The sequence below is a fragment of the Ornithorhynchus anatinus genome, chromosome 4 (genome assembly GCF_004115215.2).
Source record: "Ornithorhynchus anatinus isolate Pmale09 chromosome 4, mOrnAna1.pri.v4, whole genome shotgun sequence".
Taxonomy (NCBI): domain Eukaryota; kingdom Metazoa; phylum Chordata; class Mammalia; order Monotremata; family Ornithorhynchidae; genus Ornithorhynchus; species Ornithorhynchus anatinus.
Window position 1 is genome coordinate 131,013,666 of NC_041731.1, and position 25,366 is coordinate 131,039,031.

Sequence of the window (25,366 nt, forward strand, 5' to 3'; positions counted from 1 at the left end):
GGAAAGAGCCCGGGCTTTGGAGTCAGAGGTCATGGGTTCAAATCCCTGCTCTGCCACTTGTCAGCTGTGGGACTGTGGGCAAGTCACTTCACTTCTCTGGGCCTCAGTGACCTCATTTGGAAAATGGGGATGAAGACTGTGAGCCTCACGTGGGACACCCTGATTCCCCTGTGTCTACCCCAGCGCTTAGAACAGTGCTCTGCACATAGTAAGCGCTTACAAATGCCAACATTATTATTAATACAGAACGCTGCACTAAACGCTTAGCATACGATAGAATAGAGTTAGTAGACACATTCCCTGCTCTCAAGGGATTTGGGCTCTAATCCCATATCTGCCATTTTTTTCTTGTGTGACCTTGGGTGAGTCACTTAGCTTCTCTCGGCCTCAGTTTCCTTGTCTGTAAAATGGGGACTGAGATTGTGAGCCTCGTGTGGGAAAGGGACTGTGTCCAACCTGATTAGCTTGTAGCTACCCCGGTGCTTAGAATAGTTCTTGACACATAGTAAGCACTTGACAAATACCGTTTTTCAGTAATTTCTTGGATTTGTTCCTTAATCGGGATGGCAAGATGAAGGTGGAGTAAATACTTCTGTGCCTCAGGTACCTCATCTGGAAAATAATAATAATGATGGCATTTTTTTAAGCACTCACTATGTGCCAAGCACTGTTCTAAGGACTGGGAAGGATACAAGGTGATGAGGTTGTCCCACATGGGACTCAGTCTTAATCCCTATTTTACAGATGAGGTAACTGAGGCCCAGAGAAGTGAAGTGACTTGCCCAAGGTCAATGGCTGACAAATGGCAGAGCTGGGATTTGAACCCATGACCTCTGACTCTCAAGCCCAGGCTCTTTCGACTGAGCCATGCTGCTTTTCTTGGGAATTAAAACTGTAAGCTTCATGTGGGACAGGGACCGTGTCCAACCTGATTATCTTGTATTTCCCCCAGGGCTTAGTACACCGCCTGGCATATAATTATAATAATAATGATGTTGGTGTTTGTAAGGGCTTACTATGTGCCGAGCACTGTTCTAAGCACTGGGATAGACACAGGGCATTCAGGTTGTCCCACGTGGGGCTCACAGTCTTAATCCCCATTTTACAGATGAGGTAATTGAGGCACCGAGAAGTTAAGTGACTTGCCCAAAGTCACAGCTGACAAGTGGCCGAGCCGGGATTCGAACCCATGACCTCTGACTCCAAAGCCCGTGCTCTTTCCACTGAGCCACGCTGCTTCTGGCATTTAGTAAGCACTTAACAAATAACATTATTAAAAAAAAATAAAAAAGGCACTCACAGATAGAGGGGAAGATGGATGTTAATATAAAAGAGGGGAATCCTCCTATCAAAACAGGTTTGGATCAATCTGGGATTCTCCATCCTGACCGGATTTAGCCTGGCCCTCCTGGATTTTCTGTCGGGGGATTAACCCGTTTATCAAAGCCGTTAACTTGGTTTTCCACAACAGAGCTGTTCCCTGAGGGCTCGGATCTTGTCTACTTTTCTACTGTACTCTCCCAAGCGCTTAGTAATAATAATAATAATAGTTTGTATTTGTTAAGCACTTACTATGTGCAGAGCACTGTTCTAAGTGCTGGGGAGATACAAGGTCATCAGGTTGTCCCACGTGGGGCTCACAGGCTTCATCCTCATTTTACAGATGGAGGTAACTGAGGCACAGAGAAGTGAAGTGACTTGCCCAAAGTCACACAGCTGACAGATGGAGCCGGGATTAGAACCCATGACATCTGGCTCCCAAGCCCGGGCTCTTTCCACTGAGCCACACTGCTTCGCTAACCACGCTGCTTCTACTATTCTTATTCTTATTCTTCTTATTATTACTATAACAATACACTGAAGCAGCATGGCTTGGTGGCCAGAGCCCGGGTTTGGGAGTCAGAGGTTGTGGGTTCTAATCCCGGCTCCGCCACTTGTCCGCTGCGTGACCTTGGGCAAGTCACTTCACTTCTCTGGGCCTCAGTTACCTCATCTGTAAAATGGGGATTAAAACTGTGAGCCCCACGTGGGACAACTCAATTACCTTGTATCTGCGCCTGTACTTAGAACAGTGCTTGGCACGTAGTAAGTGCTTAACAAATACTTTAATTATCATTATTATTAACATTATTATTTATTCTATAACAGGCCCATTCCCTGCCCACAACAATCTTCCAGTCTTGAGGGGGAAACACACATTAATGCTAATTTTAATATTAATTAATATCAAAAAGCAGCACGGCATAGTGGAGAGAGCCCGGGCCTAGGAGTCAGAAGGTCATGGGTTCTAATCTTGACTCTGCCACTTGTCTGCTGTGTGACCTTGGTCAAGTCACTTCACTTCTCTGGGCCTCAGATATCTCATCTGTCAAACGGGGATTGAGACTGTGAGCCCCCCTTGGGGCAGGGCCTACATCCAACCCGATTTGCCTGAATCCACCTCAATGCTTAGAGAAGCAGTGTGGCTCAGTGGCATGAGCCCGGGCTTGGGAGTCAGAAGTCTTGGATTCAAATCCTGGCTCTGCCGCTTGTCAGCTGTGTGACTGTGGGCAAGTCGCTTCACTTCTCTCTGCCTCAGTTACCTCATCTGTAAAATGGGGATGAAGACTGTGAGCCTCACGTGGGACAATCTGATTACCCCGTATCTCCCCCAGCGCTTAGAACAGTGCTCGGCACATAGTAAGCGCTTAACAAATACCCACATAATAACTCTGTGGTATTGTACTCTCCCAAGCTCTTAGTACAGTGCTCTATGCTCAGTAAGCATCGATTGACTTGTCTGCTGTGTGACCTTGGGCAAGTCACTTCATTTCTCTGGGCCTCCTTGACCTCATCTGTAAAATGGGGTGAAGACTGAGAGCCCCACTTGGGGCAACCCGATCACCTAGCGTCCTCCCCAGCACTTAGAACAGTGCTTGGCACACAGTAAGCGCTTAACAAATGGCATCCTTATTTTTATTATTACAGTGCCTGGCACTCAGTTGCCATTCTGTTGCCGAATTGTCCATTCCAAGCGCTTAGTACAGTGCTCTGCACATAGTAAGCTCTCAATAAATAATAATGTTGGTATTTGTTGAGCGCTCACTATGTGCAGAGCACTGTTCTAATCGCTGGGGGAGATACAGGGTCATCAGGTTGTCCCACGTGAGGCTCACAGTTAATCCCTATTTTACAGATGAGGTAACTGAGGCACAGAGAAGTGACGCCCACAGTCACACAGCTGCCAAGCGGCAGAGCCGGGAGTCGAACCCATGACCTCTGACTCCGAAGCCCAGGCTCTTCCCACTATAAAGACTATTGAATGAAAGAGCTTAGCATAGATCACTATTATCATCATGACTAGTAGACTATTTGATTAGACCGTAAGCCCGTCAAACGGCAGGGACCGTCTCTATCTGTTGCCGACTTATTCATCCCAAGCGCTTAGTACAGTGCTCTGCACATAGTAAGCGCTCAATAAATACTATTGAATGAATATCATTTACGTTATCCTTAGCATAAATGAATGGCCCGTTGAGGCCGGTTTGCGGAGCCGAATGTCTTCTCCGTCCTTCGTCACAGAAAGCTGGCCATGCCCGTCGTGGAGGGGGGCCCCGGCCTGAATCCCATGGAGGCCGCAATCGTCAGCGGTCGCGACTGGAGCCCCCGGGGCTCGGCCGAGGGCCCGGGAAGCCTGGGGCAGGAGGAGCGGGACACCGACCAGGCCGACGCCGGCGACGACCTTCCCGGTCGACCCCCAGATTCCCCCCGACGCCCAGGAGATCGGGAAGGACGAGGCGACGGTCCGCCACAACCGCTGGGTAAGAACCGCAATGTCGAAAATCTCCCCCGATTAGACCGTGAGCCCGTCAAAGGGCAGGGACCGTCTCTATCTGTTGCCGATTTGTCCGTTCCAGGCGCTTAGTCCAGGGCTCTGCACCTAGTCATGGCTCGATAAATACTATTGAATGAATGAATACTTCAATCAAGTTTCTTTGATCCTGCGGATGGACTTCAGCTTGGTTTTCTGGAGAACCAGAAAACCTTGGAGAAGCAGCGTGGCTCAGTGGCAAGAGCACGGGCTTTGGAGTCAGGGAGTCATGAGTCCGAATCCCGGCTCTGCCACTTGTCGGCTGTGTGACCGTGGGCGAGTCACTTCACTTCTCTGTGCCTCAGTTCCCTCATCTGTAAAATGGGGATTAAGACTGGGAGCCCCACGTGGGACAACCTGATTCCCCTATGTCTACCCCAGTGCTTAGAACAGTGCTCGGCACATAGTAAGTGCTTAGCAAATACCAACATTATATTCTAATAATAATAATAATTGTGGTATTGGTTAAGCGCTTACTAGGTGCCAGGTCCTTGGAGAGGCTTCCGTGATGCAGCCTGGGCCTGGGAGTCAGAAGGTCATGGGTTCTAATACGGGCTCTGCCCCTTGTCTTCGGGGGAGCGTGGCTCAGTGGAAAGAGCCCGGCCTTGGGAGTCAGAGGTCATGGGTTCGAATCCCAGCTCTGCCCCTTGTCAGCTGTGTGACTGTGGGCAAGTCACTTCACTTCTCTGTGCCTCAGTTACCTCATCTGGAAAATGGGGATTAACTGTGAGCCTCAACGGGGACAACCTGATTACCCTGTACTACCCCAGTGTTTAGAATAGTGCTCTGCACATACCACTTAATGAATACCCACATTATTATTATTATTAGTTCACTTCTCTGATGATGGGATTTGTTAAGCACTTGCTATGTGCCAAGCGCTGTTGTAAGCGCTGGGGTAGATTCAAGGTCATCAGGTTGTCCCACGTGGGGCTCACAGTCTTCATCCCCATTTTACAGATGAGGGAACTGAGGCACAGAGAAGTGATGTGACTTGCCCAAAGTCACTCAGCTGATAAGTGACGGGTTCAGGATTAGAACTCATGACCTCTGACTCCAAGCGCGGGCTCTTTCCGCTAAGCCAGGCCGCTGGCCTCACCACCCTCATCTGTAAAAATGGGGAAGGAGATGTTGAGCCCCATTTGGGCCAGGGACCGCGTGCACCCCGATTTGCTTCTGTCTACTCCACTGCTTAGTACAGTGCCTGGCACAGAGTACGCACTTAAGAAACACCATTATTATTATTATTATCATTATTACTAAGATCTGGGGTGGTTACAAGCAAATTGGGCTTTCTTCATCCGTAAAATGGAGATGAAACCTTATTCATTCGATAGTATTTATTGAGCGCTTACTATGTGCAGAGCACTGTACTAAACGCTTGGAATGGACAAATCGGTAACAGATAGCGACAGTCCCTATTCCCTCCTCGGACTCCGAGGCCCATGTGGGACCGGGACTGCGATCAACCCGATTTATCTTTTATCTACCCCAGAGCTCAGTCGAGTGTTTGGCACAGAGTAAGTACTTAATGAAAACCATAATTAAGTACGTAATTTTTACTGAGCACTCGCTCCGTGCCGAACACTCTGCTTAACGCTAGGAAAGGTGGAATACCATCAGATGCGTCACTGATCTGACACCTAGGGGATGCACCGTTTATGATGGTGAGAAGCAACGTGGCTCGGTGGAAAGAGCCCGGGCTTGAGAGTCGGAGGTCATGGGTTCGAATGCCGGCCCCGCCACTAGTCAGCTGTGTGACTGTGGGCAAGTCACTTGATTTCTCTGTGCCTCAGCTACCTCATCTGTAAAATGGGGATTAACTGTGAGCCTCACGTGGGACGACCCGATGACCCTGTATCTCCCCCAGCGCTTCGAACAGTGCTCGGCGCATAGTAAGCGCTTAACAAATGCCAACATTATTATTATTAATGGTGAGGAGAACAGGTATTTTATCCCCGTCTTTACAGATGACGAAGTCGAGAACTAGGGAGGTGAAGTGACTTGTCCAAGGTCACCCAGCAGGCGGGTGGCAGAGCCAGGATTAGAATCCAGGTCTCCTGACTCCCAGCAGGCCTGGGATCTTTACACTGTCGGGTTTCCTCATGTGGTCTGAAGGATAACAGCCTGCATTTTTTTTAGATATCTTGCAAAAGCTTTTCTCGTGAAGGAAATAAGACAAGGCTCACAATTTCCTAGAAAAGCAGCTGAAAAATGGGAAAAGCGATGTGGGCTGGGGGAAGGGAGGCCAAGAAAAAGAGCAACGTTGCCTAGTGATTGCAGCCAGGGCCTGGGTTCTAATCCCGCCTCCACCACTTGTGCGTTCTGTGACGCTGGGCAACTCAATTCACTTCTCTGGGCCTCAGTTCCCTCATCTGTAAAATGGGGATTAAGACTGTGAGCCCCAGGACTGTGTTCAACCCGATTAGCTTGTATCCACCCCAGCGCTTAGTACAATGCTAGGCACATAGTAAGTGCTAGAGAAGCAGGGAGCGCGGGCCTCGGAGTCAGAAGGACTTGGGTTCTAATTCCAGCCTCTCTGCCATGTGACCCTGGGCAAACTTCCACTTTGCTGTGCCTCAGTTCCCTCACCTGTAAAATGGGGATTAAGAGTGTGAGCCCCATGTGGGACAGGGACTGTGTCCAAACTAATTAGCTTCTATCTACTCCAGCGCTCAGTACAGTGTCTGGCACATAGTAAGCGTTTAATGTGTACTATTTAAAAAAAAAAAGCAGCTAACTTCTTGTCCTTCACAGAGCCATCGAAAGCCACTTATCATTAATCGTATTTATTGAGCACTTACTGTATTTATTTACTGTAATCGCATTTATTGAGCAAAACACTGTATTAAGCACTTGGGAGAGGACAATAGAACAACAGACAGAAGCAGCGTGGCTCAGTGGAAAGAGCACTGGCTTGGGAGTCAGAGGTCATGAGTTTGAATCCCGGCTCTGCCACTTATCAGCTGTGTGACTGTGGGCGAGTCACTTCACTTCTCTGTGCCTCAGTGACCTCATCTGTCAAATGGGGATTAACCGTGCGCCTCCCGTGGGACAACCTGATGACCCTGTATCTACCCCGGCGCTTAGAACAGTGCTCTGCACATAGTAAGCGCTTCACAAATACCAACAAATACCAACATTAGACCCCTCAGGGTCTAGAGGGGAGCTCACGTTAGGTGCCTGGCATAGAGTAAGCACTGAACAAATACCATACCTCAATAAATCAAGCCCATTGCTCATTCAGTCGTACTTTTTGAGCGCTTACTGTGTGCAGAGCACTGTACTATGCACTTGGAAAGTACAATTCAGCAACAGATAGAGACAATCCCTGCCCAACAATGGGCTCTGTAGCAGAGATAACAGTTCCTGAATTTCAGTCCTCAGGATCTTCATCTGTAAAATAGGACTCAGATACCTGCTCTTCCTCTGTTTTAGACCACGCAGTCTGTGTAATAATAATAGTGGTATTTGTTAAGCACTTACTATGTGCCAGGCACTCCACTAAGCACTGGGGTGGATATAAGCAAATCAGGTTGGACGCAGTCCCTGTCCCTCGTAGGGCTCACGGTCTCAATCCCCATTTTCCTGATGAGGGAACTGAGGCCCAGTGAAGGCGACTAGCTCAAGGACACGCAGCAGGCAAGCGGAACCAGGATTAGAACCCAGGACGTGCCGACTCGCGGGCCCGGGCTCTAGCCACCAGGCCACGCTGCTTTGTTCCGTCGGTTGAGGTTCTGTCTGCCTCAGTGTTTAGCACAAGGACTGGCACACAAAGCAAGAGCTTGATGAACGCCTTGGTATTAAATTCATTCATTCAATAGTATTTACTGAGCGCTTACTATGTGCAGAGCACCGTACTAAGCGCTTGGAATGGACAGATCGGCGACAGATAGAGACAGTCCCTGCCCTTCGATGGGCTTACTAATCGGGGGAGACGGACGGACAGAAACAATAGCAATAAAATGTGGAGGGAAAAGAGAGAAGTGAGAAGCAGTGTGGCTTGGTGGTTGGAGCCTGGGCCTGGGATTCAGAAGGACCCGGATCCCAGTTTCCCCGCCTGCCTGCTGTGTGACCGTGGGCAAGTGGCTTCACTTCTCTGTGCCTGTTAACTCGTCTGTAAAATGGGGCTTAATTCGGTGAGCTCCATGAGGAACATAATAATAATTGTGATATTTAAGCACTTATTATGTGTTAAGCACTTTTCTAAATGCTGGGGTTGTCCCAAGCTCATCAGGTCAGACACAGTCCCTGTCCCCCTTGGGGCTCCCAGTCTTAATCCCCATTTTCCAGAAGAGGTCACTGAGGTCCAGAGAATGATGTTGGTATTAAGCGCTTACGACGTGCAGAGCACTGTTCTAAGCGCTGGGGTAGATACAGGGTGATCAGGTTGTCCCACATGAGGCTCCCAATCTTCATCCCCATTTTACAGATGAGGTAACTGAGGCCCAGAGAAGTGAAATGACTCACCCAAGGTCACACAGCAGAGAAGTGGCAGAGCAGAGATTAGAACCCAGTTCCTTCTGGCTCCCAGGTCCGACTCTATGCACGAGGCTATGCTCCTTCTGTGAACGTGGACTGTGTCCAACCTGATTAGCTTGATTTTACCTCGGCGCTTCATTCATTCGTTCACTCATTCAGTCGTATTTATTCATTCAATTCATTCAATTGTATTTATGGAGCGCTTACTGTGTGCAGAGCACTGTACTAAGCACTTGGAAAGGACAATACAGCAATAATAATAATAATAATAATGTTGGTATTTGTTAAGCGCTTACTACGTGCCGGGCACCGTTCTAAGCGCTGGGGTAGATACAGGGTCATCAGGTTGTCCCCCGTGAGGCTCACAGTCTTCATCCCCATTTGACAGATGAGGTAACTGAGGCCCAGAGAAGTGAAGTGACTTGCCCACAGTCCCACAGCTGACAAGTGGCAGAGCTGGGATTCGAACTCATGACCTCTGACTCCCAAGCCCGGGCTCTTTCCACTGAGCCACGCTGCTTCTCTAACGAGAGATGATCCCTACCCACAATGAGCGCACAGTCTAGAGGGGGGAAGGCAGACATTAAAACAAATAAACAGGCCTCCATATAAATAGTCCCGAGGGCCAGGCGCTGTACTAAGCGCTGGGGTGGATCCAAGCCAATCTTGTTGGAGGCAGTCCCTGTCCCAATTTATTGAGCGCTTACTGTGAGCAGAGCCCTGTACTAAGCGCTTGGAATGGACAATTCGGCAACAGATAGAGACAATCCCTGCCCATTGACGGGCTCACAAGTGTGCCTGCAATTGGGTGGAAGAAAATTCTTAAATGGCTAATGGCAGACTGGCCAAGAGTTTCCATGCAAAAGCCATTTTGAGCGTTTTATTCATTCAATAGTATTTATTGAGTGCTCACTATGTGCAGAGCACTGTACTAAGTGCTTGGAAAGTACAATCAATGAAGCAGCGTGGCTCAGTGGTAAGAGCCCGGGCTTTGGAGTCAGAGGTCATGAATTCAAATCCCAGCTCTGCCACTTGTCAGCTGTGTGACTTTGGGCAAGTCACTTCTCTGGGCCTCAGTCACCTCATCTGTCAAATGGGGATGAAGCCTGTGAGCCCCAAGTGGGACTACCTCATGACCTTGTATGTAGTTTTGTTTTCCCAGAAGAAGCAGCGTGGCTCAGTGGAAAGAGCCCGGGCCTAGGAGTCAGAGGTCACGGGTTCGAATCCCGGCTCTGCCACCTGTCGGCTGTGTGTCTTTGGGCAAGTCCCTAAACTTCTCTGTGCCTCCGTTACCTCATCTGTAAAATGGGGATAGAGACTGTGAGCCCCTCGTGGGACAGGGACTGTGTCCAATCCGATATGCCTGGGTCCACCTCAGCGCTTAGTACACTGCCTGGCACAGAGTAAGTACTTTACAAATACCATAATATTATTATTAGTGTCTGGGCCTCAGTTACCTCATCTGTAAAATGGGGATTAAGAGGGCGAACTCCACGTGAGACAGGGACCGTGTCCAACCTGCTTTGTTTGGATCAACCCTAGTGCTTAGTACAGTGCCTGGCACATAGTTATCATGTAACAAACATTATCATTACTGTGTCACTCTTGCCCTGTTGTCCGTCCCCTCGTTATTGTCAGGGATCATGATGATGATAATGACGGTGTTTATTATCTCCTCCGATTAGACCGTAAGCCCGTCAAAGGGCAGGGACTGTCTCTATCTGTTACCCATTTGTCCATTCCAAGCGCTTAGTACAGTGCTCTGCACATAGTAAGCGCTCAATAAATACTATTGAATTAAGCACTGTGCCCAGGCATTGTTCTAAGCGCTGGATCATGTCCACCAACTCTTCTTTTTTTTGAAGTGCACTTTCCCAAGCGCTCAGTACAGAACTCTGCATGCCTTCCTTCATTCGATCGTATTTATTGAGCACTCACTGGTCGCAGAGCACTGTACTAAGCGCTTGGAAAGTACAATTCAGGCAACACATGGAGACCATCCCTGCCCAACAACGGGCTCACAGTCTAGAAGGGGGGAGACAGACAACAAAACAAAACAAGCAGACAGGCATCACTACCATCAAAATAGAATTATATATATACATACATACATATATGTATATATATACACATCATTGATAAATAGAATAATAAATATGTACATATATACACAAGTGCTGTGGGGCAGGGAGTGGGGGTAGAGCAGAGGGAGGGAGTCGGGGCGATGGGGAGGGGAGGAGGAGCGGAGGAAAAGGGGGGCTCAGTCTACACATGGTAAGGGATCAGATACCACCGACTGATAGAAAATTGGGTGAACTACTTCCCGTTATCTGTTTCAGAGAAGAGACAAAGTGACCGACGCAAATCTATATCTGGAACATCCGCCGGACACACGGAAAACTACCCGACAGGTAGGCACCTTCCCTCGTAAGCCCCGGGATCTCGTTTTAGACGGTCCAAGCGCTTACTACAGTGCCCTACACACAGTAAGTGCTCAAAAAATACGATTGAACGAATGCATGAGCTCCCAGTGGGCCTGAAACAGACCCTCCTATTGGTTCGAGAAGCAGTGTAGCTCAGGGAAAGAACGTGGGCCGGGGACTCGGAGGTCATGGGTTCAAATCCGAGCTCCGCCGCTTGTCAGCTGTGTGACTGTGGGCAAGTCACTTCACTTCTCTGTGCCTCAGTTCCCTTAACATTAAAATGGGGATGAAGACTGTGAGCCCCACGTGGGACAACCCGATGACCTTGTGTCCTTCCCCAGTGCTTAGAACAGTGCTTTGCACATAGTAAGCGCTTAACAAATGCCATCATCATTATTATTATTATTATTATTTAGTTAGCCAGTCGTATTTATTTGAGCACTTACAGTGTGCAGAACACTGCACCGGTTGCTTGCGAGAACACGATTAAACAGTAAACACATTCCCTGCCCTCAACGAGTTTACAGGCGAAAAGGTTTAGTCAGTCGATTGTATTTATTGAGCACTTACTGAGTGCAGAGCACCATACTAAATGCTTACGAGAGGACAATAGAATGATCAATAAATTCCCCGCCCACATGAAGCTTATAGTCTCGAGGGGGAGACAGACATTAATGGAAATAAATGACAGTGCTCTGCACCGATCCACAGTGAGTGCTAACTGGCTGATGATTAGTAATGATAATAATAATTGTGGCATTTGTTAAGTGCTTACTCTGTGCCAGGCACTGTACTAAGCACTGGGAGAAAAGCAGCCTGGCTCAGTGGAAAGAGCCTGGGCTTGGGAGTCCGAGGTCATGGGTTCAAATCCCGCCTCAGCCACTTGTCAGCTGTGTGACTTCGGGCAAGTCACTTCACTTCTCTGGGCCTCAGTTACTCCATCTGTAAAATGGGGATTAAGACTGTGAGCCCCACGTGGGACAACCCGATCACCTTGTATCCTCCCCAGCGCTTATAACAGTGCTCTGCACATCGTAAGTGCTTAACAAATCCCATAATGATGATGATGCTTATTATAAGCTATTTGGCTTAGACACAGTCCCTGTGCCATGTGGGGCTCGCAGTCTTAATCCCCATTTTCCAGGTGAGGTCACTGAGGCCCAGTGAAGTGACCAGCCCAAGGTCACACGGAGGACATGTGGCTTAGTGGAAAGATGCTGGGTTTGGGAGTCAGAGGTCACGGGTTCTAATCCCGGCTCCGCCACTAGTCAGCTGTGTGACCTTGGACAAGTCACTTCACTTCTCGGTGCCTCAGTTACCTCATCCGGAAAATGGGGATGAAGATTGTGAGCCCCACGTGGGACAACCTGATTACCTTGTATCTATCCCGGCGCTTAGAACAGTGCTCGACACATAAGCGCTTAACAAATACCATCATTATTATTATTATCATTTATTCTGACTCCCAGGCATGTGCTCAATCCACTAGGATACACCGCTTCTCAGTAATTAGGGCATCAGTCCATACAGTCTGAATTTGGTGGAGACTATGAGCCAGGCCCCGTACCAAGCACGGGGGTAGGTTCAAACGAATCAGGTTGGACATAATCCTACAACCCGATTGTCTCCACGTGGAACAACCTGATGACCTCGTATCTCCACTAGGGCTTAGAACAGTGCTTGGCACATAGTGAGTGCTTAACAAATGCCATCATTACTACTAGGCTTCGAGGCTGTCCATCACCTCGCCCCTTCCTACCTCTCCTCCCTTCTCTCTTTCTCCTGCCCACCGCGCACGCTCCGCTCCTCCGCCGCCCACCTCCTCACCGGCCCCCGTTCTCGCTTGTCCCGCCGTGGACCCCCGGCCCACGTCCTCCCGTGGTCCCGGAACGCCCTCCCTCCTCACTTCCACCAAACTGATTCTCTTCCCCTCTTCAAATCCCTACTTAAAGTTCACCTCCTCCAAGAGGCCTTCCCAGACTGAGCTCCCCTTTGCCCTCTGCTCCCTCTACTTCCCCTTCGCCTCTCCGCAGCTAAACCCTCTTCTCCCCCCTTTCCCTCTGCTCCTCCCTCTCTCCCATCCCACTCCCTCAGCACTGTAATCTCCCACTCAACTGTAATATATCTTCATTACCCTATTTATTTTGTTAATGAGATGTATATCACCTTGATTCTATTTATTACTATTGTTCTCATCTGTCCGTCTCCCCCGATTAGACCGTAAGCCCATCAGAGGGCAGGGACTGTATCTGTTACCGATTTGTACATTCCAAGTGCTTAGTACAGTCTCTGCACATAGTAAGTGCTCAATAAATACTATTGAATGAATAAATGAATTATTATATGGAGGGGGAGGGAGTTCCAGGCTAGGGAGAAGAGACGGGAAAGGGGTCAGCGGCGGGAAAGATGAGGTCGGGGCACAGTGAGAAGGCTGGCACTAGAGGAGCGGAGTGTGTGGGATGGGATGTTTTTAAGCAATCAGTAAGGTGAGGTAGGAGGGGGTCAGCTGATGGACGGCTTTAAAGTCGACGGTGAGAATCTTCTGTTTGATGGGGAGGTGGATGGGCAACCGCTGGAGGTTCTCAAGAAGCGGGGAGAGACGGACTGAACGCTTCTCCTTCAATAATCCGGGCAGGAGAGCGAAGTGTGGACTGGAGTGGGGAGGGACGGGAGGCCGGGAGGTCGGCGAGGAGGCTGATGGGGTCATCCAGGTGGGAGAGGACGAATGAATGGATCGGCCCAGTACCAGTCGGGATGACAGGTCGGATTTTAGCCACTTGAATTCCACCTCTTCCAACTTCCAGAAAGGAAGCGAGGGGGAGGGAGATTTCCACCCGGATCCCGTCTCTTTCAGACCTTTCCCTGAAGTTAAGGATGGTGAGGCAGAAGGGAGGACTTCCAGACCCCAGGTTGCAAGCGGAGCTGAGGGGGAGACTCCGCCTCCTGGAGAATGACAGCGGGGAGGTCACGGCCGTCTTCAATGTAAGTCGAAGACTCCTAACTGTCCGCTCTGGTCAGTGCCAAGCGTTCAGTCGTGTTTAGTGAGCATTTACTGCGTGCAGGGCACCGTACTGAGCGCTTGGAAAGTCTAATACTGCAATAAAGAGAGACCATCTCTGTCCACACTGGGCTTACGGTCTAGAGTGGGGGAGATGGATATCAAAACAAGTCAACGGGCAACATTATCAATAAATAGAATTATATATACATAATAATGTTGGTATTTGTTAAGCGCTTACTATGTGCGGAGCACTGTTCTAAGCACTGGGGTAGACACAGGGGAATCGGGTTGTCCCACGTGGGGCTCACAGTCTTAATCCCATTTTACAGATGAGGTAACTGAGGCACAGAGAAGTGAAGTGACTCGCCCACAGTCACACAGCTGACAAGTGGCAGAGGTGGCGTTCGAACCCATGACCTCTTTTCCACTGAGCCACGCTGCTACATCTATACAAAGTGCTGTGGGGTGGGGAAGGGGGGTAGAGCAAAGGGAGGGAGTCAGGGCGGTGTGGAGGGGTGGTGGAGCTGAGGAAAAGGAGAGATTAGTCTGGGAAGGCCTCTTGGAGGAGGAGAGCCTTCAGTAGAGCTTCGAAGCACTGTTCTAAGCACTGAGGTAGATAACGTCAACAGGTTGGACGCCGTCCCTCTCCCACATGGGGCTAGCAGTCTCTATCCCCATTTTTCAGGTGAGGTAACTGAGGCACAGAGGTGACTTGCCCAAGGTCACACAGATGACACGTGGCAGCACTTATTACAGTGCTTGGCACATAGTAAGCACTTTCTGTCTATTTTGATGCTGTTGATGTGTGTCTACTTGTTTTGTTTTGTTGTCTGTCTCCCCCTTCTAGACTGTGAGCCCGTTGTTGGGCAGGGATCGTCTCTATCTGTTGCCCAATTGGCCATTCCAAGCGCTTAATACAGTGCTCTGCACACAGTGAACGCTCAATAAATACAATTGAATGAATGAATGGACCTGACTCGTCCGCCGTGTGATCTCCGGCAAGCCGCTTAACCCCTCTGTGCCTCAGTTCCCTCATCTGCGAAATGGGGATTAAGATGGTGAGCCCTTTGAGGACATGGATTGGGTCCAACTTGGAGCTACCCCAGTGCTTAGTACAGTGCCTGGCACCCAGCTTACTACAGGGCTCTGCACACAGTAAGCGCTCAATAAATACGACCAAATGAAGAAAGCACTTCAGAGATACCTTAAAAAAAAATCAGTTGTATTTATGACGCACTTACTGTGTGAGGAGCACTGAGATCGACATAGCCCCTAAGTGCATAAAAACCACGGTTAAGTAGACCTGAACCCGAATTAAAGTTCAGATGGAAAAATATGATTTTGTGTGTGTGTGTGTGTGAGGAGAATTAGTCTTAACTGAAAGGGTGTGGTGATGCTTAGCTCAGACACTGATTACAGCTACTGTTGTGGCTCGGATTTCTGAACTTCCCTATATTTCCCACATCTCTAAAATAAGGCAGTGACTCACCACCTCTTCCAGGACAGAGGAATTGGAAGTTGGTACACACTAAACGATTGCCCAAGGTCTTGGAGACCACACTCCGCTACCCCGAGGCCGAAATCTTTTTCCTCACATCCTTTTTTTCATCTCGTCCACATGACAGAGGCAACTTGCGGGGAGGGCGGTGTTCTCAGAGAAATATGTCATTGCAGTCCCCATTCACTCATTCAGTTGTGTTTTTGGAGTGCTTGCTGTGTGCAGAGCAATAAATTCAGCAATAGAGAGAGACGATCTCTGCCCACAGCAGGCTCGCAGTCTAGAAGCGGGGAGACAGACATCAAAACAAGGAAACGGGCATCAGTAGCATCAGTATAAATAAATAGAATTATAGATATATACACCATTAGTAAAAATAGAATTCTAATTATATGTGCATATATACAAGTATAAATAAATAGAATTATAGATATATACACCATTAGTAAAAATAAATAGAATTCTAATTATAACTATGTGCATATATACACCCCTTTACCAAAAGCATCAGGAAGCTCAGGAGCCCAGGCCTAGGTGTCTGAAGATCTGGGTTCCGATCCTGGCTCCCTGCCTGTTGTGTGACCCTGGGCAAAGCCCTTACCCTCTCTGTGCTTTGGTAAATCAACCATATTTGAGGGTTAACGATGTGCAGAGCACTGTATTAAGTGCTGGGGAAAAGACAGTATAAGAGCACGGTGTAGCGGACAGAGCACAGGCCCGGGAGTCAGAAGGTCATGAGTTCTAATTCTGGCTTGTCTGCTGTGTGGCCTTGTGTAAATCACTTTGCTTCTTTGTGCCTCAGTTCCCTTATCTGGAAAATGGGGATTGACACTGTGAGTCCCATTTAGGACAGGGACTGTGTCCAATCTGATTTGCTTCTGTCTATTGCAGTGCTTAGTACAGTGACTGGCGCATAGTAAGTGCTTAACAAATACCATTATTGTTATTATTATTATTAATAAACGCCCCTTACCCACAACAAGCTTATAGCCTAGAAGGAGATTAATCTTGCTTCATTTTCCTAATCTAAAATGGGGTTTGAATGTCCGTTCTGCCTCCTACTTAACTGCGAGCCCCACGTGGGGCAGGGACTGTGTCTAATCTGATGATCTTGTATTCATTCATTCATTCAACCATATTTATTGAGCACTTACTGTGTGCAGAGCACTATACTAAGCACTTGGGAAAGTACAATACAGCACCCACTGCAGTGCTTGGTACGTGATCAACGTTTAAATATCGCCACTCTTATGAATTCACCTGAAGTACTTCAGATTTTATTTAAAATAACCAACCTATTAGTTCGATTGCTGGGATTCTGAGTTGCCAAGGATCTCACCTCCCCACCCCCTTAAACTACTTTGGGAGATCTGTAAGAATAATAATGGTATTTGTTAAGCACTTACTATTTGCCGAGCACTGTTCTAAGCGCTGGGGTAGATACATCTTTAAAATGGGGATTAAGACTGTGAGCCTCATGTGGGACAATCTGATTACCCTGTATCTGCCCCAGCGCTTAGAACAGTTCTCTGCACATAGTAAGCGCTTAACAAATACCAACGTTATTATTATTATTGTTATACAAGGTGATCAGGTTGTCCCCCGTGGGGCTCACAGTCTTAAACCCCATTTTCCAGATGAAGTAACTGAGGCACAGAGAAGTGAAGTGAGGTGCCCAAAGTCACAGAGCTGAAGAGTGGCGGAGCTTGGATTCGAACCCCTGACCTCTGACTCTCAAGCCCGGGCTCTTGCCACTGAGCCACACTGCTTCTCTATAGTCAGCAAACATTTTGTTGGACGGGGATTGTCTCTGTTACCGAATTGTACATGCCAAGCGCTTAGTACAGTGCTCTCCACACAGTAAGCGCTCAATAAATCCGATTGAATGAATGAGACCTTTGTAAAATGCATCTTTTTATTCTTTTTCCATTTGCCCTGGGTTTCTCCTTCCCATCATCTTCCCATTGGGAAGCAGCGTGGCTCAGTGGAAAGAGCCCGGGCTAGGGAGTCAGAACTCATAGGTTCGAATCCCGGCTCTGCCACTCTCCAGCTGTGCGACTGTGGGCGAGTCACTTCACTTCTCTGTGCCTCAGTTACCTCATCTGTAAAATGGAGATCAACTGTGAGCCTCACGTGGGACAACCTGATCACTCTGTATCTCCCCCAGCGCTTAGAACAGTGCTCTGCACATAGTAAGCACTTAACAAATACCAACATTATTATTATCATTATCATCAGAATCAGAATTTCCCCAGGGCAGGTGGAAATCTGAGGCAATCTATCAAGACCAGACCCTTGGATTTGTCTGCAATTTATGTAGCCATAATTTATTTTACTGCCCGTCTTGCCCCTCTAGACTGGAAGCTCACTGTGGGCAGGGATCGTTTCTACCAACTCTGTTGTATTGGACTCTCCCAAGCTCTTAGTACAGTGCTCTGCACAGAGTGAGTGCTCAATAAAGACCTCTGATTGAATAAACTCATTTGTGTGAACTCCGGGAGACACCAGATTTAAATCAATCGGTGGTATTTATTGAACACTTACTGTGAGTAAGAGCAATCAATCAACCATTTATCGAGCACTTACTATGTGCGGAGCACTGTACTAAGCACTTAGAGTACACTGCAACGGAATTAGCAGGCATATTCCCTGCCAATGACGAACGTAGTCTAGGGGCTAAGGCTTAGTGGAAAGAGCACAGACTTGGGAGTCAGACGTTATAGGTTCTAAACCTCCCTCCTCCACTTGTTTGCTGTGTGACCTGGGGAAAGTCACTTCACTTCTCTGTGCCTCAGTTCCCTCATTTGTAAAATGGGGAGCCCCACTGACCCTATATGTACCCCAGCACTTAGAACAGTGCTTGATCCGTAGTAAGCACTTAACAAATACCATTATTGTTATGCTTATTGAATAAATAAGTAAATAAATTATATAAGTATATCTATATAAGTATATATATATAATATAAGTAAATATTTATTGAATAAATAAATAACAAGAAATATTATTTATTGTATTCTCGCAAGAACTTAAGTCGCCGCAACATAAGCACACTTTCTGTGAACGTTTTTAACCTCACGTGTCAATGCACCTGTCTGGTTTTCTCCCTTAAGGAATTATCAGCCAGAATGTTATCCATTCACAGTGATCAAGACTTAATTGTGGTTACCTTTAAGACTTTCGAAGAAATCTGGAAGTTTTCTACCTACTATTCTCTTGGTAAAGTAGACGTTTTATTCGTTCATGTTGTCCCTCTCTCCCCAGATCCGTAACTAAGCAAGGTCCTATTCTAAATAATAATGTTGGTATTTGTTGAGCGCTTACTATGTGCAAAGCACCGGTACAAGGTGACCAGATTGTCCCTCATGGGGCTCACAGTCTTCATCCCCATTTTACAGATGAGGTAACGGAGGCCCAGAGAAGTGAAGTGACTTGCCCAAAGTCACACAGCTGACAAGTGGCGGAGCCGGGATTGGAACCCACGACCTCTGACTCCCAAGCCCGGGCTCTTTCCCCTGAGCCACGCTGCTTCTCTAATGAAATATGAAACGTTCTAATGTTCTGTGGATGAAAATCTGATTTCATTGGTGAAGAAATCCCAGAAGCTGTTCCAGTACGTGAAACGTTAATCAGTCGATCAGAGGTATTCGCTGAGGGCGTACTGTGTGCAGAGCACTGTACTAAGCACTTGGAGAGTACAATACAACAGTTGAATAGTACTCATTTAGCGCTTACTATGTGCCAAGCACAGTTCTAAGTGCTGAAGCAGATGCCAATTAAATAGCTTGGACAGAGTCCCTGTCCCACAAGGGGCTCACACCTTTAATCCCCATTTTCCAGATGAGGTAACTGAGACCCAGAGAAGTGAAGTGACTCGCCCAAGGTCACAGCCTACGTGTGGCGGAGTGGGATTAGAACCCAGGGCCTTCTGACTCCCAGGCCCGGGCTCCATCCACTCACTAAGCCACGCTGCTTCTCCGCCCTCAAGGAGCTGACAGTTGAGAAGCAGCGTGGCTCAGTGGATGGAACCCGGGCTTGGGAGTCAGATGTCATGGGTTCTAATCCCGCCTCCACTTCTTGTCAGCTGTGTCACCTTGGGCAAGTCACTTAACTTCTCTGGCCCTCAGTTTCCTCATCAGGAAAATGGAGATGAAGACTGTGAGCCCCACGTGGGACAATCTGATTACCTTGTATCCTCCCCAGCGCGTAGAAAAGTGCTTGGCACCTAGTAAGTGCTTAAATACCAACATTATTACAGCATCTTATAGGTGAGGGAAGCAGCGTGGCACAGTGGAAAGAGCCCGGGCTTGGGAGTCGGAGATCATAAGTTCGAATTCTGGCTCTGCCACTCGTCAGCTGTGTGACCTTGGGCAAGTCACTTAACTTCTCTGTGCCTGTTACCTCATCTGGAAAATGGGGATTAACTGTGAGCCTCTCGTGGGACAACCTGATGACCCTGTATCTCCCCCGGCGCTTAGAACAGTGCTCTGCACATAGTAAGCGCTTAACAAATACCAACATTATTATTATTATTGTGTAAAAATGAGCAATTTCCCTCCAGAGGAAGGGAGGACTCATTCATTCATTCAATTGTATTTATTGAGCACTTACTGTGTGCAGAGCACTGTACCAAGCGCTTGGTCAGTACAATTCAGCAACACATAGAGACAATCCGTGCCCACACCTCTGGTCCTCAAGTTTGGTCTGAAGCCCATCACCTGCTGTCAACACAGTTGTTCGAAGAGTTTCCCCAGGAAGGACCTAGCCTTTTTCATTTGATTTTCTATTTCCTTGTCTAACGCTGCCCAACTCGCTGCCTGGGAAGCAGATTGGTGGGACAGCATTTGGCTCCGTGTAACCAAGGAGGATAATGAGCTTTGGGTAGAGTTTAAAGACTGAGAAGAACGAGGAAGATCCTTCAGTCTGCGGAGACGCGACTGAGGTCTACAGCGGTAGCTGGGGTGTGAAAAACTTCTCATGAAATCCCTCGTTAGGACAGATAGGGCACCCACTGAAATTTGATGTCTGAGTGCCAAATATACCTCTGGAATTTACTGTTACAGTAGTGCAGGAAAAAAAAAAATATCTGTAAGCCACAGAGGGGATTGGATCAATTCATGTCCAAGGTCACACTGTTCCTTCAAACAACCTGTAGCCATCCCAGGCAAAGAAGCAACCCAACTCACAACCTGTGGTGGGACCGCCGCCCCCCAAAAAAGCAAAACAATGAAGCTAATGTCTCTGTTTTCTGCCGGGGCCAGGTTTTCTAAATCACTGCATGGAAAACGTGCTTTTGGATCCATCGTTCTGGCTGCTCTCCCACGAGGAAGACGGAGCCGACTTTGAGGAAGCTGGCATCGAAGTGGAGATCAACGAGGAAGCTTTAAATCTCATGTACAGAAGCCTCTTAATCCAAGAAGGTGAGGATTTGGGTATATGTCAGGGGAGTAGTCAGAGCATTTCATTACGGTACTTGTTAAGCGCTTACTAGGTGCCGAGCCCTGTTCTGAGCACTGGGCCGGATACCAGACAATCAGATTGGACACAATCCCTGTCCCACATAATAATCATAATGTTGGTATTTGTGAAGCGCCTACTATGTGCAGAGCACTGTTCTAAACTCTGGGGGAGATACAGGGGAATCGGGTCGTCCCACGGGAGGCTCACAGTTAATCCCCATTTTACAGATGAGATAACTGAGGCACAGAGAAGAGAAGTGACTTGCCCACAGTCACACAGCTGACAAGTGGCAGAGCCGGGATTCGAACCCATGACGAACGAATGAATGAATACTATGCTATAAATGATTTCTATGCATTTGCGGAGATGGGTTGACTGTCCTACTGTGGGACCCGTCTGGGAATCGGGACACCTGAGTTTCGGTCCCGACTGCACGTTAAGGGTTGGGCCCATCACTGGGGAAGATTTCTCACTGATGGAGCACCTTGGGAGCCGCGTGGGTTGGATGAAATCGCCAGTCCGTGTGGACGGCAGACTCCGGAAGTTGCCAAGGCCACTCCCTCGCCCCATCCCGATAATTGAAGGGTCAAACCCGGAGCTCGCCCATGGCTTAATGGAAAGAGCCCGGGCTTGGGAGTCAGAAGTCGTGGGTTCTAATCCCGGCTCCGCCGCTTGTCAGCTGTGTGACTTTGGGTGAGTCACTTCACTTCTCCGAGCCTCAGTGACCCCAGTTGTAAAATGGAGATTAAACCTCTGAGCCCCTTGTGGGACAACCTGATTACCTTGTATCACCCTCCCCCAGCGCTTAGAACAGTACTTGGCACATAATAAACACTTAGCGTGGCCCAGTGGAAAGAGCACGGGCTTTGGGAGTCAGAGATCATGGGTTCTAATTCCGTCTCTGCCACTTTGTCTGCTATGTGACCTTGGGCAAGTCTCTGAGCCCGTTACCTCATCTGTAAAATGGGGATTAAGACTGTGAGCTCCATGTGGGACAACCTGATTACCTTGTATCTACCCCAGAGCATGGAAGCAGAGTGGCTCAGTGGAAAGAGCTCAGGCTTGGGAGTCAGCGGTCATGGGTTCGAATCCCAGCTCGGCCACTTGTCAGCTGTGTGACCGTGGGCGTCACTTAACTTCTCTGTGCCTCGGTTCCCTCATCTGGAGAATGGGGATTAACTGTGAGCCTCACGTGGGATGACCCGATTACCCTGTATCTACCCCAGCGCTTAGAACAGTGCTCTGCACATAGTAAGCGCTTAACAAATACCAATATTATCGTTACCCCAGCACTTAGAACACTCCTTGGCACATAGTAAGCGCTTAACAAACACCATAATAATTATCATTAAGAAATACCCTCATCATCATCATCATTATTATTACTATAAGCCCCCAGGGAAGACCGAACTCTGCTCTGAAGTGCTGAGTTGAAAGAAACCCTCTGGTGCGTTTTTTAAGGGTCATTCTTTGTATTGTGTCCCGACAACGAAATAAGAGAGATGAACGTCCCGGAGGGGGACAGGAAGTCTTGCCGCCGGTCGTCAGCGATGTCAGTGGAAGAGGCAGGCGGAGGAGGGATGCGGGGAATGAGACCGACAGGGCCCAGCCTCGTCCCCGCCTCCGAAGCTTCTCCGGAGCCTCTGATTCCGTTCCATCAGTAGGTACCTGACTTGCGTCTCTTCGGTGTATTATCCCTGACGCCTCTCAGCCTGTTCTTTTTTTGCTTTGTTTTGTTTTCTTAGTGGTACTTTTTTGTTTGTTTCGTGGTATTTGTTAAACGTGTCTCTGTGCCTCAGTTCTCTCATCTGTAAAACGGGGATTAAATCTGTGAGCCCCACGTGGGACAACCTGATTACCTTGTATTCTCCCTGGCGCTTAGAACAGCGCTTTGCACGTAATACTACTACTAATAATAATGTTGGTATTTGTAAGCGCTTACTATGTGCCGAGCACGGTTCTAAGCACTGGGGAAGATGGAGGGTAATCAGGTTGTCCCACGTGAGGCTCCCGGTCTTAATCCCCATTTTACAGATGAGGGAACTGAGGCATCAAGAAGCGAAGTGACTTGGCCAAAGTCACACAGCTGACAGGTGGCGGAGTGGAGATTAGAATCCACAACCTCTCACTCCTAAGCCGGTGCTCTTCCCACTGAGCCACGCCGCTTCTCATAGTAAGCGCTTAACAAATACCGATATTATTATTACCAAGTGCTGGGGTAGATCCAAGGCAGTCAGTCGATTGTATTTGCCGAGAGCTTACTGTGAAAACACTGTCCTAAGCGCTTGGAGGAGTACAATAGAACAAATGCACAGTCCCTACCCACAAGGAGTTTACAGTCTAGAGGGGGAGAAGAGCTAATAGAAATAAATAAATGACAGATATGGACATTAGTGCTGTGGGCCTGGGAGGTGGGGGATGAATAAAGGGAGCAAATCAGGGTGGCGCAGAAGGGAATGAGAAAAGAGGGTTTATGAATAATTACTAATCATTGATAACTATGTGCCAGGCACTGTACTAAGAACCGGGTTACCGATTTGTCCATTCCAAGCGCTTGGTACAGTGCTCTGCACATAGTAAGCGCTCAATAAATACTATTGAATGAATGAACCGGGTTGGATACAAGCTAATCAAGTTGGACACAGTACCTGCCCCATGTGGGGCTCACAGTCTCAATCCCCTTTTTACAGATGAGGGAACTGAGGCCCAGAGAAGTGAAGTGACTTACCCAAGGTCGCACAGCAGACAGTCGGGAGCAGATTCTGACTCCCGGGCCTGTGCTCTAGCCACTAAGCCATGCTGCCTCTCAAACTCTGCTTCTTAGTCAGGGAAGGCCTCTTGGAGGAGATGTGCCTCCAATAAGGCTTTGAAGGAAAGAGGAGAGCCATTGTGTGTGAGCCCGTTGTTGGGTAGGGATTATCTCCATCTGTTGCCAAATTGGACTCTCCAAGCGCTCAGTACAGTGCTCTGCACCCAGTAAGCGCTCAGTAAATACCACTGAATGAATTGTCTGTCGGATACGAGGAGGGAAGACCATCAGTTTGGACAGAGTCCATGTCCCACGTGGAGCGCACAGTTTTAATTCCCATTTTACAGATGAGGTGAAATAGGAGGGGACATGGTGGTAGAGTTCAAGCTCACTGCGGGCAGGAAAGGTGTCTTTTACATTGTTATATTCTCCTGAGCACTTAGTAGAGTGCTCAATAAATCCAATTGACAAAAGCCCGTGGTAAAAAGAGTTTCTTGTCGCCCCGGAGGCCTGGGTCAGGCTGCACCCTAGGACAGGCTTGGAGTGGGGCACCATGCTGGATCGTGGCTCAACCCTGAAAAGATGCCCAGGCAGATTTGGGAGCCAGTCAAACGTGCGCAAATTGGGCGGACCCCTCTGTCCGATACCCAGAGGGCACGAACCCATCGTGGACCCCCCTGCTTTGAACACAGCTGGATCTGTGGGATTCAAGGTCAATTTAGAAGGGACGGCGAAGTGAGACAATCAGAATCCTCAGAGACCACCCCCCCCCCATCAACTTCCGCAAATTATCGGGGCAGGGGGAGACAGACAATCTGGAAGCCAGTGTGGAAGCATGCTGCTCCCGTACATTTCTTTACATGAAATCTTATAAATTATTGATTTATATTAAAGCCTGTCTCTCCCTCGAGATTGCAGGCTCGTTATGGGCAGGTGACAGGTAAGCTGATTCTGTTGTACTCTTCCAAGGGCTTAGTACAGTGCTCTGCACATAGTAGGTGCTCAATAAGTGGCAATGATGGATTGAAGGATGGATTCTAAAAAATGAATTTTACCGCCTAGGTGGGTTTTGAAAATGAACTCGGAGTTTACTGACCTCTCCAAGGCTGAACCGGCGATCGACCTTCCAATCGGTAAGAAGGTTTGGTTCATGATATTGAATCTTCGGGATGTTTGGCTGAAGATTAGATCTCCATTGGCATCCGCCCCGTGTGGTGACAGACTTTGCCTTATCTACGGCTGATTGGGAAACGGCGTGGCCTAGTGGAAAGAACCCAGGCTCGGGAGTCAGAAGGACCTGGGTTCTAATTCCGGGTCTGGCCCCTCTCTGTTGTGTGACCTTGCGCAAGTCACTTCATTTCTCTGGACCTTTGTTCCCTCATCTGCAAAATGGAGATCAAGACTGTTAGCCCCTTATGGGCTAATCTGATCAGCTTGTATCTAATAATAACAATGTTGGTATTTGCTAAGCGCTTACTATGTGCCGAGCACTGTTCTAAGAGCTGGGGTAGACACAGGGGAATCAGGTTGTCCCACGTGGGGCTCACAGTCTTAATCCCCATTTTACAGATGAGGTCACTGAGGCACAGGGAAGCGAAGTGACTCGCCCACAGTCACACAGCTGACAAGTGGCGGAGCTGGGATTAGAACCCGTGACCTCTGACTCCTAAACCCGGGCTCTTTCCACTGAGCCATAATAATGATGGTATTTGTTAAGCGCTTACTATGTGCAAAGCACTGTTCTAAGCGCTGGGGTAGACACAGGGGAATCAGGTTGTTCCACGTGGGGCTCACAGACTTCATCCCCATTTTACAGATGAGGTAACTGAGGCACAGAGAAGTGAAGCGACTTGCCCACAGTCACACAGCTGGCACATGGCAGAGCTGGGATTTGAACTCATGA

The 25,366-nt window shown here is 48.4% G+C and overlaps 1 protein-coding gene across 1 annotated transcript in view; it reads left to right on the plus strand.

Moving 5' to 3' along the window:
• SH3TC1 (SH3 domain and tetratricopeptide repeats 1) overlaps positions 1-25,366 on the plus strand; it is an 83,013-nt gene that overhangs the window by 15,773 nt on the left and 41,874 nt on the right. The window contains exons 2-8 of the mRNA XM_029063715.2: positions 3,562-3,800; positions 10,672-10,743; positions 13,610-13,737; positions 18,368-18,473; positions 20,516-20,674; positions 22,176-22,374; positions 24,526-24,596. Coding sequence (XP_028919548.1) covers positions 3,572-3,800; positions 10,672-10,743; positions 13,610-13,737; positions 18,368-18,473; positions 20,516-20,674; positions 22,176-22,374; positions 24,526-24,596 — 964 coding nt within the window. The 5' untranslated portion in view covers positions 3,562-3,571. The remainder of the gene's footprint in view (positions 1-3,561; positions 3,801-10,671; positions 10,744-13,609; positions 13,738-18,367; positions 18,474-20,515; positions 20,675-22,175; positions 22,375-24,525; positions 24,597-25,366) is intronic.